The 18,582-nt window shown below is 37.9% G+C and overlaps 1 protein-coding gene across 9 annotated transcripts in view; it reads left to right on the plus strand.

Annotated features, from left to right (window-relative positions):
• Positions 1 to 18,166, plus strand: part of EMSY (EMSY transcriptional repressor, BRCA2 interacting) — a 73,914-nt gene extending 55,748 nt beyond the window's left edge. For 6 of the 9 annotated variants that reach the window (XM_036426789.2, XM_036426791.2, XM_036426792.2 and 3 more), the window contains 6 exons: positions 3,035 to 3,199; positions 4,914 to 5,069; positions 9,072 to 9,223; positions 11,383 to 11,946; positions 12,886 to 13,386; positions 16,166 to 18,166. In XM_036426789.2, coding sequence (XP_036282682.1) covers positions 3,035 to 3,199; positions 4,914 to 5,069; positions 9,072 to 9,223; positions 11,383 to 11,946; positions 12,886 to 13,386; positions 16,166 to 16,360 — 1,733 coding nt within the window. In that variant the 3' untranslated portion in view covers positions 16,361 to 18,166. The remainder of the gene's footprint in view (positions 1 to 3,034; positions 3,200 to 4,913; positions 5,070 to 9,071; positions 9,224 to 11,382; positions 11,947 to 12,885; positions 13,387 to 16,165) is intronic. The other 3 variants (XM_036426794.2, XM_036426795.2, XM_036426793.2) reach the window with 3 other exon arrangements.
• Positions 18,167 to 18,582: the final 416 nt, after the last annotated feature.

The raw sequence follows: 18,582 nt of genomic DNA on the forward strand, positions 1-18,582 counted from the left end.
GCCTGACTCTGCCTTTGGATACAGTGTGTAGCTCTAGTACCCAACATGTGGTAGGTATTTAATAAATACTTGCTAAGTAACTTGGGTTAGATATTTGAGGGTTAGCAGGCCACCATCTTTAAATGAGATAGGGTCACTAAAAAAAAAAAAAAAAAAAAATAGCCTTCCCAAAGAAAACAAATTCAACATACAATAGATCTGGAATTTTTAATTATCATTTAAAAACTGTATTCCTCCCATATCCCTTCAAAACAACAACAACGACAACACTGAGTAGAATGTGTACAATACCAGGGATGCATAATTTCCATTAAGCTTTCAAAAAAATCTACAAAGTGGATGCACATCACAAATGAAATGGTACTATGAGATCAGACTCCTGGTACCTCAGTCATTACTTTCCTACCCCAGCATCAGATTTGATAGGCAGTAGATTTAACCAAGACTAAGCATGGTAGAGAGGAAAATCACTCAAGAAATGGTTTTCACATCTAGGCTCACCCTCTCATTCTGTGTCATAGATGTTGGGGTTGTTTTAGTAATACTTTGCGATGGTCAGCTACTCTTTCTGAGTATGGACAGAGAGTGAGCAATTTCCCCAGACTCTATGGGATGATGTTATTTGTGGTAATGTCTCTGATAGGTGTTCCCATGTGGAAATTTGTGTTCCTTTTCTAGTCTCTACCATATCCCTCTACAAATACAGTCCTTGCTTCTTTCTAGATAATCGATGTATATGGAATGGAGTTGCCAGGTCATTCTTTGCCTATAGGTCCTTTCACCCAATCAAGGGATACTTATATCATCAATAGAATTTTTTAAATTTGAGCCAAAACCGGTTTGGCTCAATGGATAGAGCGTTGGCTTGGGGACTGAGAGGTCCCGGGTTCGATTCCCGTCACTGGCATGTACCTTGGTTGCGGGCATATCCCCGATAGGGGGTGTGCAAGAGGCAGCTGATCGATGACTCTCTCTCATCGACGTTTCTAGCTCTCTATCTCTCTCCCTTCCTCTCTGTACAAAATCAATAAAAATATATTTTTTTAAAAAAGAATTTTTTAAATTTGAGAACTTAGGTTCTCTAATATAATTCTCTTAAGTTCTATATATCTACTTTAAATGAGTAAGAAAAATTGTTATATGCTTCACATAGCATTTGGTATTACAGGATAGTATCCTTTAATTTTCTAGATTTTGGAGGAAATTTAATGGACGTTATACATCCTTCATGTGCCTTATGGTCCTACCTACTAGTGTGTGTGTGTGTTTATATATATAATAACTTATTAATGTTAATTAAAAATTCCAGATTTATTGTATACTGATTTTGTTTTCTTTGGGAAGACTACAGGCAGTCCTCGGGTTACGTATGTCGCCATCTCCCATTTTTTTTATTAAAAGTTCTGTCGTTTTGACACATGTATATATGTGCTTTATGTTTTTTATTATTTATTTACCACAGTAAAGGTCAGGAATTGTTATCTTTCTTTTCATTTTTTTTTTTTTTAACTGTTTCACTTCATTACTGCTGTGTATGTGCTCCATGTGAGTGATGTAGGTGATTTTGTAGGTGGGTTCCGACTTACGGCAAAAATCTCGTTACGTCACACCGTAAGAACAGATCTCTGACGTAACTTGAGGACCTACTATATTGGTTTATTTTTGTTTTTCTCTCTCTCTCTTTTATTTTTAAGAGTTGTTTCCCCTGCCTCAACCTCTTGGGACAGATTTGTGGTTTTCAAAAATATAATATTCATAGAAGGCCAAACTTGGGTTGCATTTATTCTTGTTTTGGGGGCACTACATGAATTCTTTTTATTATTCTGTGATGCTTTCACTGACCATTCCAATTCAAAGCAGACTTTTTCTTTCTATGTATTCATCTTATTTGCTCTAATCATTTGATTTTATCCCAAAATACAAAAACCATATGTATATCTTTATTTTATGTATCTTTTCTTATAATCCAAACTTGGGTATAGGGATCATGCTTTTATATACCCTGCATAATTTTCTATGTGGTGTCTTGGACAAAGGAATTAAGGAACTTAAAAGTAGTCTAGTCCAATTTGCTTATTCTGTAGATGGCAAACTCATAAATAATTTGTTGCTCGATTTGATGCACATTTAGTGTTTACATGCATACCGGTATAGCATGAATATAATAAACCTTGAATTAGGGTGTAATTTAATTTGAAACTTTCAAAAAGACTTAGAATTGAGGACTTTCAGTCCACCACTACCACAATAATATTTCTATTGCCCTTCATGTTTACAAAGCTCTTTCACATGCATGATTTCCTTATATCCTCAGATCCTTAGAAATTCTGTGAGGTAAAGAGGTGATTTCATTGTTGCCATAATTAAATAATGATACTAAGATTCAAAGAATCAACTTGCTAATAATTGATAGAGCTGAGGCTGTAACCTCAGACTTTGAATTCCAAATGTTATATGTGTCCTATTATATCAGGTTGCTTCTAGTCTATCTAGTCCTGTTGTCAGTGGACAAGATTTCCTTTCAGTAAATCAGTCATCCAATAAGTGTTCACTGAATGCCGAGGTTGTAATACAGAGCACATTTTCAGCTGCGTTGGGGAAAATGGATTCCTATAGCATTTTGTTCTTACACAAGTACATGTCCACTTACACAAGTACTCATCTGTTTATTACAGCAGCTATCACATTGAATTGTAACTTGTCTTTTTTACATGTCTGTCTCCCCAACCAGATTGTGTGCTTCTTGAGAATCCTCTGATTATTCTGTGAGCTCCTTTGCATCCTCAATGCCAAATATAGACTCTGGCACATAGGTGCCCAGTTTGTTCAGTTAATGAATGAATGATTATGTGAATACAGACGTGAAACCCCTCTGGGGGCTTACAAGTCTTCTTGGGGAGATAAAGCATGAAGTTTACAATAAATACAAAAATTTTTTTAAAAGCAAATTGGTTTTTTTTTTTTTTGGTTTTTTTTTTTTGTTAAGAGAAACTTTGTTTATAGGGTTTGTTTTTTTTTAACTAATATAAAACAGATTCCCAGCCTGTAGTTCATGTAATTGCTTCCCGGCGTCAGGATTGGTCAGAACATGAGATTGCAATGGAGACTAGCCCCACCATAATTTATCAGGATGTATCCAGTGAATCACAATCAGCTACTTCAACAATCAAAGCTCTGTTAGAACTCCAACAGACAACAGGTATGAACTCACATGCTCAATTGAATGAAGCATGTTTTCTCTAGAGATGGGTTGTGCTAAAATACTACCACTGTTCTATTTTCTTTGTTCTTTGAGCACATTTCCCCCCTCTGGACTTGTCTATAATCATTGGTGCAGTCTGCTTATAGTTCATTAAGATGTGCACAGGAGTACTGAAGGATAGATACAGTCAGTAGAAAGGTAGGAAAAAAATGGCAGAGCTCTTTCTTCTCTGTCTCCTGACTTAAGTGGACAATCCTGTTGCTTTTGTTATCAGAAAGGAGTAGATTTGTTACTGCTAAGTGGAAAGATAGATACACTTCACTAGCTCTATTCAGGAATAGTAGGAGGCAGTTTGAAGGGCCCCTGTCATCCTCCTTGATATTGATGGGACAGTTTTATGTTCATAAAATACCATTAATGGCCCTTTCTAGCATTCTGATTTGTTTTAATTTTATCTTCATGTTTCTTTGAATAATTTACTTACTTGAACTTCCATGCAAAGCTATCCTCACAAGATTCTGTCAGTATTTCTAGTTACTAAATATCTTCAACAAACTGCAGGCAAAACCTGTGTTATAAATACTGACCGCTCTATTATAATAGGTCAAAGATTGTCGGAATATTTAAGGGACTTTAGCAATGATTTCATCCAACCCTTTCATTTTATGGATAAGTAAACTGAAACCTAGAGAGGTTACCCTTTTGGTTAGTGGCAGAGTGAGATTCTGTTAGTGGCAGTCTTGATTCCTAGTTCTATGTCCTCTCTATTTATAGGGTAACTTTTGTATTCTTTTGGTTTTGTTTTGCTTTCTTTGTTTAAATTATTATCTTGATTTTGTCACATTATATGCTTTGTGGGAATAGTCTGAATGACCATTCAGTGGATTTGATTATTGGTTACTACTCTTTGTTGTGACATTCACTCTACACTACCCCAAGAATAGCAGTATTTAATGTAAGTCTTCGGTTAACATTTTTAAATATTGATAACTATTTTTAACCTTAGTCATTTATTTCCTCAGCTCCTTGTTTTTTACACACTTAGCCATTTTCATTAATGCCTTATAAGAAGGTAGAAACTGAGTACATTCTGTGGAAAAAGTGATAAGATAAAAAAATAAATCTGTCCATGGAAACCATTCCTGATTCCAGACTATTCCAGAAGACACTTTTTGCAGTAACACAGAAACCATTTTTTCTAATGTTGAAAATTTTTATTTTTTAAAAGTCATTGGAAACATTATAATATTTCTTTAGAGATTACCTTAAAATTTTAATGGAACAAATTAAACTGATCACTGAATTGTGTTATTCAGGGTAGGTGTGCCTGAGTGCAAATCATGCTTTGTACTGCTTATTCACCTTTTGTTTTCAGGCTGGTGAACTCAAGGATACCAGGGCCTACCTTGCAGAAGGGTAAAGAAAATGTTCTAAGGGAAATGTGTATAAGGGAAACAGAACCAGTTGTCTGGCCTCATGACAATAGGGGGGATTTTACTCTGCATATGAATCCTTTTTGTTAGGCTTTTGGGTATGATCGCACAAATTGTGAATTTCATAGCATAGCAGTCTGATTTTTCCTTTTCAACTCATTGTCTCCTTAGTCACTGCCAGTGTGGCACCCCAGAGGTCTGGTTCGTTATTCCCATGGACAACTCTGGTTTTGGTACTTGCTTGTAATAAAAGTTAACTTTTCCCCTTTTTTATGCAGTAAAGGAAAAATTGGAATCTAAACCAAGACAACCTGCTATTGACTTGAGTCAAATGGCAGTGCCTATTCAGATGACCCAGGAAAAGAGACATTCTCCGGAGAGTCCATCAATTGCTGTAGTAGAGTCAGAACTAGTTGCTGAATACATCACTACTGGTAGGTGTCCTTTTGAAAAGTAGTATTAAGATAGGAGAGCTACCTTTCTGCATTTCATAGGGTGGTTGTTTGGGGGAGAATATGCTTTTTACATTTCCGGATCTCTTTCAGTTTGCTCTGACAGCAAACTCACTTTGTCCTTGGGATTTTCTTTTTTTTCAGTTGGCGAGGGGCGGGGTTGGGGTGGGGGGTGGGGGCGAGAGAGGGGGGCGGCCGAGATAATAGGTTGCTACAGTTTGCAAGTAACATAAAACTGCAAGTTGGCCATAAATAATACTTGTGACTATAGGCTAACACTTATAGAGGGTAATTTTTTTAAATCTAGAAATAAACATTTTTATGCATCTGAACTTTTTAATTTCGAGGGAGGGGAAAAGGTGGATCAAGGGAGAAAGAAGGTAGAAAATCCAATCCTTTTTTAATGTAAAGGAAAAAAGTGTGGAAAATTTTAAGTTATTATATATACTTAGGAGTTCTGGTGGAAAGTGAATTAGGTATTTGTTTAAAATACAGCCTGGAAGCAAAATACTAATGAGATTTTTGGATGGCGTATATAGAGAATGGAGCAAGAAGGATAATAGATTCTTTCAGATGCTGGTGAAACTACACCTGGAATACTGCTTTCTGTTTTGGACACTTCATTACCTTGAGATTTGAAATAGTTCAGAGAGTAGTAATGTGAATAATTCAGGGTTAGCAGAGAGGACTTATGAAGCACTATGTAAAGAACACCTGTCTTAAGTATTCCTTAGCAGTGATTAAAAGAGAACATAAAGTTAAAAATATTTGAAGGATGTAAATACTGAAGCAGAAAGGGAATTCTTTGGCATCATTTTAGAAGATATTAAGACTAATGGGTTAAAATTGCCAAATGGAAAATCCATTTAAAGATTATGGAAATCCATCTAGCATTTACTAGTACTTTAGAGATATTTAGCAGAAAGCTAAATAAAGCAGAGGGTAATATGTTAGAGAAATCAGTATTGGCCTTGGTATAGACTAGATTATCATAAATAGATGAAAAGACCTATGATTTCTTCCCATACTTATCCTTTCAAGAGGTTGCTTTTCCCTTTCTAGTGAGTGGTGTGCATCCATTTGTTGTATAACCAAAGGTGAAAGATGATTGTGTGTGGGAGAACCACTTCATTGTACGCGCTGTACTCTGATGTGGTAGAGGAAGGAAAGCTCCAATCAGTGAAAGAGAGGAAGAGAGATTTTCTTTTTGCAGAATATTGGGATTTTTTTCTCAGAAAGAAACAATTTAATCTTGGGGGGTAGGGAGGGGAGGGTTCTTTAAAGAAGTAAGTGACTGTTTTATGGTATTTATTTGGCCCAGGTAAGCTGTTTTCCAATGTTCACCCTGTGGCCTCCTTTCATAATCTCCTCCCAATAATATCCTCAATCACAGGCAGCATTTTCTTTGACTTCAAAGCCAGTTTCCTGGCCCTGGCCTCTTGTATTACCCTGCAGTGGGTGTTAGTTTGTCTTAACTTTCCTGTACTCTGGAGAAGAGATTTATAGTATTTTGAATAAAGATTATTTTTAAATGGTTTTAGTTGATTTTCTATTAAATTCATTTCTTTTCTTAAAAATTAAAGTAATAAGTATAAAGATTAGTATGGACAGCAGAAATGTTTTATATAATCTGATAATCTCATCAGAAGTTTATTTTTTTAAATACCTTTCATTTTTTATGATGCTTTCATCGATAACAATTTCATTAATTTGCTTGTTTAATTTTAATATGGTTTATTTTTCTCTTATTCAGTCATATTGTAGATTTCATTAGTTGTTTTGATATAAATGCCAACTCCTTTTTTTTCCAGTTTGTTTGAGCACAAATGAAAGATTTTATTAATTCATATAATTTAAAATGAAAAATAAAGCAAACTGATACAATAGTACATTTATAAAGTAAGACTGGTGGTGCCTCTCATATCAGATGTAGGCACACTAGTATGTACAGATAGCAACAATAGAGAAATGCATTTTTGAGTATAGATAGAACGTGTTATAGAAATAAAGCTTGTTTATGTTTCACTGGATAGTTTTAAAGTTCTGTACTTATTACACATAAATGGCATGTTTATATTGATTTCTGTAGTGATCATCTTAGATACCCCACTGATGACTTTTCTAAGTATGAAACCACTACTACTTGAAATTGTAGATCAAGATATATGAACATTAGCCCTCACCAATTTGGCTCAGTGGATAGAGTGTCGGACTGCGGATTGAAGAATCCCAAGTTTGATTCAGGTCAAAGGCACATGCCCAGATTGCAGGCTTGATCCCCAGTAGGGGGTGTGGAGGAGGCAGCTGATCAATGAGTCCCTCTTATCATTGATGTTTTTATCTCTTTCTCCTCTCTGAAATAAATAAAAACATATTTTAATATATATATATATATATATATATATATATATATATGAGCATTAGAATCATGGATTATTGAGTTTTCATGTTCTCAAAATTATTAGCTAATTTTCTAGAATTTTTTACTCTGTTCCTAATTCAGAAAGTTGATTTCTCAGTAAATATAAACATGTTAAAAGCTGTGTAGAATAAGAATCAGTGAATGTTTATATTGTTTAAAATGTTGAAATTCAGGCTGGTAAAATATGATTGATTGGCATCAATATAGTTTTCTACATGGGATTTTTGTAGCAAAAGAAAAAGAAGTGTGGTTATTTCAGTGTATACTCTTAATTATTTGTGTCAGATGAGCTAAGAGAAGATGAAAGAATACTGATTTTTCTATTATTTTGTTAACTTTATATTTTAGTATTTAACAATTTAAGGAATATTTTTAATCCATTACTTCATTTGGTCCTCTTATCCCATTAAAAAACAAAAATCAAACAAAATCTCTGAAGTTTGAGAAGTTAAATAAAGTTTACATGATGTCTTCAAATTCCCATAGTTGGTTGGTGGCAGAGTGGGGCTCTTGGTGATGACACTCTCTGCATTGTCATCTTGACCTCTTACAGCTTTAAGAACTGTAAGGCTACCTACCTAATAAAAGAGTAACATGTTAATTGACCGCACCTTCATGATGCCCATCAGCCAATCAGGAGTGAGTATGCAAAAAATGGTGGGTTAATTTGCATACACAGGTGCTGAGGGGACAGAGCAGGATGCTTGCATTGTCACCATGGCAATGACACAGGTGTTATGCACCACCCCAGCTGCTGGACAGCATGGGAAGGCAGAAAGGCAGCTCTGGGCCATAGTGGAAAGGCTGCTCTGGCCAGAGCAAAGGTCTGTTCTTGCACGAATCTTCATTTGTTCATCGGGCCACTAGTCTATATAATAAAAACCTAAGTGACCATTGCAGCAGAATGACCAGTCGGTATAATGCGTAGTGACCACCAGGGGGCAGACACTCAACACAGGAGCTGTCCCCTGGTGGTCAGTGCCGCTCAGCCAGAAGCCAGGTTCACCCAGAAGCCAGGTTCATGGCTGGCAAGTACAGTGGTGGTGACAGGAGCCTCTCCCTCCTCTGCAGCAGTGCTAAGTAGCAGCAAGTCAAGCAGTAAGGAGCAGAGAGCAGGCGGGCAGTAAGGAGAGAGGGGTCCCAGACTGCAAGAGGGTGCAGGCCAGGCTGAGGGACACCTTCCCCCCCATTCATGAATTTTGTGCACCAGGCCTCTAGTATAAACATAAAGGAGTGGATGCTTCTGGTTTTTGTTGCACTTGGAATTGGGGTCAACAGATTAAATAAACTTGTATTGTCTTACAATCCTAAAGAAATTAATCTGGGATTCCATTACAGAAACTGGGATAAAGGTCACTGGAGAAAGTGAGTATAACTCATAGGAGGGTGTGACTTTCTCGGAGTCTCACGGCTCATAGATGGGCAGACTCTGGTCTTCTGCCTCCTACTTCACTTCACACTTTCTCTGTGATGCAGTATCACATATATTCCTTTAAAATGACTACTGCTTACATACACTGTAGTGGTTTCTGGAGAAATATCATTACCTCCTCTATTTTCAGTCAGCCATCGCTCCCAGCCCCAACAGCCCTCCCAGCCCCAGCGGACACTACTCCAGCATGTGGCTCAGTCACAGACTGCAACACAGACTTCAGTGGTGGTGAAGTCCATTCCAGCATCTTCCCCAGGAGCAATCACCCACATTATGCAGCAGGTTGTACCTCTTCTTTTTCTTCCTACCTTCTGTAACTGCACTTTGCCTGAAATGAGGTTCAGTTTCATCTCCTCTTGTAAGAGGAGAAATAACTGAATCAGAGTGTTTGTTTACTTCTTTCGTCTGTGAGGAGTGAATAGAGGAAATGAGTTGAAAGCCTTAACAGAAAGTAACCAAGAAATAATATTCTTGGATTTTCTGTGCACTCTTACTATTTTTAAAAAATATATATATATTATTGATTTTGTACAGAGAGGAAGGGAGAGAGATAGAGAGCTAGAAACATCGATGAGAGAGAGTCATCGATCAGCTGCCTCTTGCACACCCCCTACTGGGGATATGCCCGCAACCAAGGTACATGCCCTTGACCGGAATCGAACCCGGGTCCCTTCAGTCCCCAAGCCGACGCTCTATCCATTGAGCCAAACCGGTCTCGGCCACTCTTACTATTTTGAAAGGGTGGGGCTATCCAAATGAATTTATGACATCAGAATTGGTCACTGCTTCTATGATTTTTGTTGTTATGAAAGAATTTATCACTGAGATAAATTTCAGATGAAATAGAAGTTGGCTTGTTTCGGTTTTGTTACTGAGGTGGTTGTGTTTTTTTTGTGTGTGTTTTTTTTCTTATTTGTTTTATTTTTTGATTTTATAATGAATCCTCATGGGAACATTATGAATAAGTAGATAAATAAATATTTGACCTTTAAAAAATTTTTATATGACCAATGAAGGAAAACACTCAACAGGGGGAATGATTTAATTAAAACTGAGAATCTGGTACCAAGGATAATGGGAGAAAGAAAACATGTTGATTGATAAGTTGATTTTTTTTTTTTGTCGGATACTGTGCTTTGAGCTTTAAATGCACTAACTTGCTTAATTCTATGATCCTGTAAGATGGGTGTATTATCCCTCTTACAAATGAGGAAACATGCTTATAGAAGTTTAGTAACTTATCCTAGGTGGCAGAGCCAGGATTTAAATTCAAGCTAGCCTGCTTTTATTATAAAGTGATATCATAGTTATCACATTTAAGTATTTACATAAATCACCAGCTCTCAACTACTGGTAGCAGTTGACCTTATTAGTAGGCAATCTACCTGAACGACAATGAAGAAAATGTTGAATTAAAAACTTGTAGGTGTAAGTTCGTTAAAAGATGGGGGGGAGGGTTTTAATTGAATTTTATAGAGGTACAGCATATGACAAGGATGGGATTGGTGTCACTAAGGGAAGTCAGATGGCCAGAGGTTTTGCTAGGTGTCAGTTCTCAGCCTGGAGTCTGACCCTCTTCAGTCCTGACATTGACCTTTCTCAGGGCAGCCAGAGAGGTCAGACAGGCTGGCCCCAATCATGTCACTCCAGATCAATGCACTCCCAACACTATTATCACCAACGCCAGACAATCTCCCTTTCCTCTGACAGAAGTGCTCTTGGCCCCTCCCCCTCCTTCTCTCCAGGGGGCCATTGCCTGGTGGGCCTAGAATCTGAGCAAAGGGGTGAGGTGAGGAGGGCTAGTGCAGAGGGTGGTTTCCGCAGACCTTTGTGAAGCCCCATAAACCATCTCCACTCTGAGCTGAGAGGCCCTCTGTGGGGACTGGGACGGGCATGTCCTCAGGCGACAATTCTTACCTTCTGGACCAGCGGTCACCAACCTTTTGGACCTGACGGACCACCAGTTGGCGACCGCTGTTCTGGACAGTGTTGGGCATGCACACAGCCAAAGTAGGCTTCTCTGCACCTTAGCTTTTCTCTGGATGCCTCACTCCTGGTTTGCTGCATGTTTGTATGGTTAGCATCTCTGATTACAGGCTTGGAGCTGTTTCTGTAGCCAGGGCAGCGTTTTCTTTTTTTCTGTGTTGGGCAGCTACCTCAGTCTTCTTACCTATAAGTTCGGACCCTCTCAAATTTTTCTTATATTAGAAGTGAGTAGACTAGTTTTTACAGTATTTAATGTCTGAGAGTTGAAATTACAGGAATCTCTATGTAAAGCCCCCTTTAGATTTGGAAATCTTGAGGTTTCTTGGTCTTATTAGGCTCTTTCCTCTGATAATTTTTGCATGAATCTCATAACCAAGTCTTTTCCAATTTGAGAAAAATGTAGCATTATAGGTGTTTTTCTTATTTCATTCTTACTTTGTGCCTTTTTCACTTAGGCATTAAGCAGCCACACTGCTTTTACCAAACACAGCGAGGAACTTGGAACTGAGGAGGGTGAGGTTGAAGAGATGGACACTTTAGACCCTCAGACAGGTCTGTTTTACCGGTCTGCCCTGCCTCCGTCACAATCTGCTAAACAGCAGAAACTGAGCCAGCCCCAGCTGGAACAGACTCAGCTGCAAGTGAAAACCCTGCAGTGCTTCCAGACTAAACAGAAGCAGACCATCCACCTGCAGACAGACCAGCTCCAGCACAAACTCCCGCAAATGCCCCAGCTTTCCATCAGGCATCAGAAACTCACCCCTCTCCAGCAAGAACAAGCACAGCCCAAGCCAGACGTACAGCACACACAGCATCCTATTGTGGCCAAAGACAGGCAGCTTCCTACCTTAATGGCTCAGCCCCCGCAAACTGTAGTGCAGGTGCTTGCCGTGAAAACCACACAGCAGCTCCCTAAACTGCAGCAGGCTCCGAACCAACCAAAAATCTACGTGCAGCCCCAAGCCCCCCAGAGCCAAATGGCGCTCCCAGCCTCGTCCGAGAAGCAGCCAGCCGGCCAGGTAACGGAATATTGATAGCATGCAAAGTTAAACTGTTCACGGAAAAAAGGAAACTGTCACAACCCTATCATGATTAGCAGTGCTTTCTCCTGGCAAGAGGAAACTCGAAAGCCTTATTATGCTGGTTAGTGTACTCCATCAGAAGGTTGACATTAGGGAAGAAATGCACATGATTAATATAAGAAGGGGAAAATCATAGCCTCCGAAGTTGATTTTTCAGGCATTCTTTAAATGAAATCACTTCGGCATTGATCAATAGTGCATAGAAGCGATATCCCTAAATTATTTCTATTTGTTTAGGTTTAAAATATTTATTTCTATGCCTGTAAACTCTTATTTCTGTGACAGTAATGCTAAGTAAACTATAATCTTTTAAGGCGCTTCATTGAACGTCTTCCTTTATAGTTTGCATCATCACCATCTAGTTAATAAATTATCTTCTAGATTGCAGAGAAATTATCTCTGGATAGTTGAAAGAAAAACAATTTTCATGAAAGTCAGTGGCTTTAGAGTGGCTTTGGAGTGAGTAAATTATAAATACATAAATATATAGAATCTGTGTAAATGTATTTTGAAGCAAAAAATTAAAAAAAAAAAACTTTTTATTTTAAAAAACCGAAGATTATATGAAATAATTTGAGACAAATTGAAGATATACCGTGTAGAAATACAAATTCTAAAGGAAAATAAGACTTCTGTAACTTTTTCCCTCTTAATTTGCTATGAACTGTGGCTGGCTGAACTTTGACCCCTCCTCTTTCCCTAGGTTCTGTACGAGTAGCCAGTTTCTTCTCTACCAGCCCTCTTATCGAAACACCAAGCTTCAAAATGTCTTCCTAGTATAGCGCACAAATGTTTCGTTTACCTTATTGTCTGGGGTGTTTGATAGATTTTCAAAAAGATGTAGCTGTAACACACACAACCCCAATTTGTTTTCAGGTGGAGCAGCCAATTATAACCCAAGGATCCTCTGTTACAAAGATAACTTTTGAAGGGCGCCAGCCACCAACAGTTACAAAGATAACTGGTGGCAGTTCTGTGCCTAAGCTGACATCACCAGTTACAAGCATATCTCCCATTCAGGCCTCTGAGAAGACAGCAGTGTCAGACATTTTGAAAATGTCTTTGATGGAAGCTCAGATTGATACAAATGTAGAGCATATGGTAGTGGATTCCCCAAAGAAGGCTCTTGCCACTAGTATGCTCGCTGGTGAAGCAGGATCGTCATCTTCCACCCACGTGGTGGTGGCAGGGGTGGCGAATTGCACTCCCCAGCAACAGAAATGTAGAGAGTCCTGTTCAAGTCCATCTGCTGCTGGTCCTCCCCTAACAACAAGGAAAATCGATGCAGCAGGAATGCCTACCACAGGCCAGTTCATGCAGATTCAGAATGTAGGCCAAAAGAAAGCGGAAGAGAGCCCAGCAGAAATTATCATCCAGGTAAGAACTGGAAAGAACATGAGAACTGAACTCTTGGGCATCTTGGGGGTGGTGGGTTGGTGGGTTATGGGATATCACAGAAAAGGTCAAACCAAGATGGGGAAAAGACAGATTAATTTGAGATGGTGTTTGACAAATTTGGCTTAGTACTTATTCAAATATACAATTTTATACTAATTTTTTGGAAGTGAATCCCAGAAAATTGATCGACATTGTCAGACAGCACACCTTAGAGATAGTCAAGGGCCCTGAGCCCATTCATCAGCTTCATTTATGCAGGTCACTCCTCCCAATGTTAAATTCAGTAGATCACCCCTGAAGATTGGCGACTTCTTAGGGTCAGTTTTGGACTCGCTAATCTTTGCTCTGGGATATAATTGCATTGTACAATACTTCTATTTCAAGTACATTTTACAGATCCTTTCCTTGGAAATACAGTTTTTGTTCTTGATCCAAATTTATGGTTTTTAGGATAATAAAAACTTAACAACTGAAATGTCTGGAGAAACAAGTGAGAAAATTTTCTAAGTAATTCAATTTTATATCTAACTTGGGATTAACTATAAAGCTTTGCTTTTTATTTCAATCATTATTATTGAAAAATCTCATTATGGTTACTGCCCTGTCTGGGTAAATAGAGGTTAGTGAACACGAGTCTTACATTCTCTTCATTCTAAACTCACCTTTCATCATGCATAGTAGACCAAGATTTGCTCTGGACTAGCCCTTAGGAATTGTGTCTTATTCCCTCTCGCCTTGCAGAGTGCCAGGCTGATTGACAATTGTCATTTTTTGATAAACTGATACTTGTCTCAGAAGGTATCAGAGCAACAATTTTAATTAATGAGAATTTTTAGATTTATAAAATGTGAATGGTCTAGGATTTTACTGTAGATTCACACTTGGCAGTTCCTGTGGTAAACTTTTCCATGATGCCAAGCTCTGAGAGAATGCAAATTAACCAGTATTATCCAAATATGATATAATTTAAGCATGGGAAAATGCTTAAAGGCAAATTGAACTGGCCATTGAATTATTTAAATATCTTGTTCCCCTCCCCCCCCCCATTAAAAACAAATGTTAATGAATTAAATAATCTTTGAAAGGAATTTGTTACTGTTTTTCTCCGAAGACATATAGTGAAAAAGGAATGTTTTCCTGGCTTTGCCATTCACCGTGTGATTTTGGGCAAGGCTACTGACTTAACATCACCGTACCTTAGTCTCCTCATCAGTGAAGCGGGACTAAGGTACGCCTACTTTACATGGTTGATGTAAGGATTACATGAAATTGAAATGAAGGCCCTGGCACAGTACCTGGCTCACAGTGATTGCCCAATAAATTGTAGCTAATATTATTTTTACTAAAATTGATTATGGCTTCTGGGGGGTTAAATTGGTATACTCACTAAATTGAAAATCATTTTGGATAGCTTAATTGGAAATTATTTTCTGCACTTTCTGAACAGGAGTGAAAATGCAATCTATTGCATATATCAGGATAATAGCTATAATATTTAGTAGCTTCTCTTCAGAATACTCATCTAACTTATAGCATGTATCAGAGGGAAGAACAGCATAGTGATTAAGAATCAAGCTTTTGGAGTCAGAAATATCTAGATTTGAATGTCACCTGTACTCCTTGTCAGCATTTTGGTTTTGAGCGACAAAGTTAACCTCAGTTATATCATCTATGAAATGGAAACAGTGACATTCGCCTCACAGTGTTGTTTTGAGGATTAGGTGAGAAGATGTGTATAAAGCAGCTGGTCAAGTTTTTGATTGATTCAATAAAAATAGCTTATGTTATTATAATTATCATTAATACATTGCTAGAACATTTTCACATCTTATTAATTATACTCAGCTTTCACCTGAAGTACATACTGATTTTACTGATTCAGAAAAATACCTGTGGGGATGAGTGAAGGAAGTCTGCAAAAGTGCTTTGATAGTAAATGCTTTGAATGAAAAGCATGATTCTTTGTAGACAGAGGTAATGTATAGTTTGTTTATTCATTCGTTCATTCATTCGTTTGTTCATACATTCCACATGTATTATTTAACTCTGTTCCAGGCACTGTGCTAGGTGCTGAGATTAGAATAGTAAACAAGATAGAGTGTATCTGCTATCCTGAAAGATCTATATATGTGGAATTCATAGAATTTTAAAACTGTAAGGATCTTTAGAATATATCTTCTTCAGCTATCTTATTTTACACAAAAGCAAACTTCTGTATAAAAGCTCAAGGAAGTGAAGTGATTTTTCAGAGGTCCACAGTTAGAGCCAAAGCTGAACAAAAATCCTGGTCTCCTGACTCTGAGACTTTTTCACAAGGCTATGTGAAAGGGGGGCAGGGAGAAGGGATGGCGGGGGGGGGGGGGGGGGGGGCAAACAAAAAATCTGACTACATATATATTTAAAATGTGCTTAATGATCAAATGAAAATGTCCTTCAAAGTCTGTCTCTTGAATCAGGCACAGGAACCGTCAAGGAGTGGGAGGATTACTTTGAGTTTAATAGGACTTGGCTTTGAATTCTGACCTTGATTAAGTCACTGACCCTCTTAGTTTCCTCATTTGTAAAATGGGAAGAGTATTTTCCTTATAGTGTTATGATGGGACTTAGTAGAATATCATGTGAAAGTACCTAGCACAGTGTCCAGCGTGTAGTAATTGTCTAATAAATGTCGGATTCCTTTTTCCTTCTTTAGGATTGTTGGATAATCTTTATTACCTTTGCTTTCCATAAAGCTTCTGTCCTGTGTCTTCTCTTCCAGGCCATTCCCCAGTATGCTATTCCTTGTCACTCCAGCTCCAATGTGGTGGTAGAGCCCAGCGGGCTCCTTGAGCTAAACAACTTCACCAGCCAGCAGTTGGATGACGAGGAAACAGCAATGGAGCAGGACATAGACAGTAGCACAGAGGATGGAACTGAGCCCAGTCCCTCTCAGAGTTCTGCTGAACGATCCTAGTGTTTCGGACACAGGAGTGCACTTTAAACCTTCTTGGTTACCAAGGGCCCAGGGAAGCCCTTGTGTTTTGATGTGTAAAGAGAGCACTTTGCCTATGTTTAGGCTATAGATCCCGCAGCAGCAGTGTTTCAACAAGAATTGCTGCAGGAGAAGCATTTTAAAGCAAAATAAAACAGGGAATGTACTTTTGAAAAAGAGAAAAGAAAGAAAAAAGGAAAAAAAGAAAAGAAAAAGAGATGCGCATCTACCGGGCAGGAGACCTGGTGTTCTTCCTCCGTTGGACCGTGGCTGATGGGAAAGCTTGCCTTGCAGTGGAAAGAGACTTTTTTCTGTGAATGTTCCTCTGCTGGCTTCTACTGAGCAAGACACCATCAAGAAAAGAGAATGTGAATAGTTTGTACTTTGAAACAGTGTGACAGGAACAGGTTTCCCCCCCTTCCCCCCCTTTAATCTCTTATGTTTTTGCAAAGCTCTGGAAGGGTTGAATTAACCAATTCAACATCTTACATTTGCTCAGATCACAGTTTATAAAATAACTAGAAAAATACTGGCATTAAAGAGTCCTTGTTGGATGATGAAAAGTCAGATGCCTAACCAGTGGGAAGTGCTTTTCTGGTGGTTTGTACATTCTCACCAATTGTATGCTAATTTATTGTGTTGTTGTTCCTTTGTGCTCCCGGCCAGCACACTTGCCTTCTATTTATTTAAATGTAAACATTTTAAAGCAGACTGTATTCCTTCTGACAAATTTCCTGTGAACCAGGATTGCCTACATTTCCACGTCCCCTCTCCTCACTTTAAGAAAACTTGCAAGAAAATGTTTCATTGTGAAACAGAGGAAAAAGAAACATTTTCTGACCCAAAGGAAATGTTCAGTTATGTTCAGGAAAACAAATTGTTCATATGTTGCTATCTTTACATTGAAATTGCACATTCATGTTGGACTGAGACTTAGAAAAATCTTTTACATACTTTTGTTTAACCCCCCTTTGAAATGTATAAAAGGTTCATTTACAGTTCTAAATGTAATATTTTTAAGCATTCTACCTTTTTAGGACATAGTTTGTTTAAGCAATATGTTTGGGTCTTGTGACCACTGTCGCAAATAGAGTGAGGGGTAAGAGGGTGGGAGGATAAGGCAGTTTTGACAAGTTGTGGCAAAGGAAATTATACTTTTCATTTTTAAAAAATGTAAATAGAAATGTTTTTAACGGTTTTATATAGATTTCACTATAAATGAGCGTTTTAAGACTGACAAATATTGAACTGTACATACATATATCAGCATAACTGCCCAATTTTTTGGTGCTGAAGTACTGTAAGTAGAACTCATCAACAGTCTCCTGATTTTTGCATCTATATCTGGAAAGAAAAACTGTGATACTATAGTTAATAAATTCCCACTAGAGTGACATGATTTAAACACAAGCATTCATAAGATGCACTGATCTCTGGTAGCTGTCATTATTTCTGGTAGGCGATGATGACCTACCCATAGATGGAGCTGTTGGATGTTATTTTATTGTACAAATTCATGTTTAAAAGACTTTGTGACTGTTTATAGTTAAGTAATTTTTTTAACCTCTCGGGTCATAGACTTCTTTGGAAATCTGATTACCTATGAACTCTCTCACCAAAAAGATACACATGCCAATATACATGTTAGATTTGCATATAATTTTAGGGGTTTATAGGCCCCCTCAGCATATCCTGTATTCCAGGTTAAACCCTCTGTTACGGTCAATTCATTACTTGCAGGTGTAAATTTTTATAAAATAAAATATCTTTTAAATATTTGTGGATCAGATAACAAGAGCAAAACTTGAATAAAATTATTACATTCTACTTCTATATATTCTGGCAGTATAGCATACCTGTCTCCCTTTGAGAATTTAGCCTTAACGTGTTTTAGCAACTGGAATGGTAAATGAAACTCCCATAGTCTACATTTTTAAAAAACTACTGCAAATATTAACAGATTCTCAAATGAGAGCTTTAAATTTGTTTTCTCTTAAAGGTGTTATTTTCAAGGGCAACATAGATTCTTTTATTCAAAAAAAGTATTAATTAAGCATCTCATGTGTGCCAGGTCCTGTTCTAAGCCACCAGGGACACCGCAGCAAATAAACAGAAAATTCTGCCCGTTGGAGTTTATAAACAGGACTGCTGCTGCTGAAGTGAATGTGAGGCCTAAAGGAAGGAGAAGACAAGACACAGGTTTC

The sequence above is a fragment of the Pipistrellus kuhlii genome, unplaced genomic scaffold (genome assembly GCF_014108245.1).
Source record: "Pipistrellus kuhlii isolate mPipKuh1 unplaced genomic scaffold, mPipKuh1.p scaffold_m20_p_9, whole genome shotgun sequence".
In the NCBI taxonomy this organism is placed as follows: Eukaryota; Metazoa; Chordata; class Mammalia; order Chiroptera; family Vespertilionidae; genus Pipistrellus; species Pipistrellus kuhlii.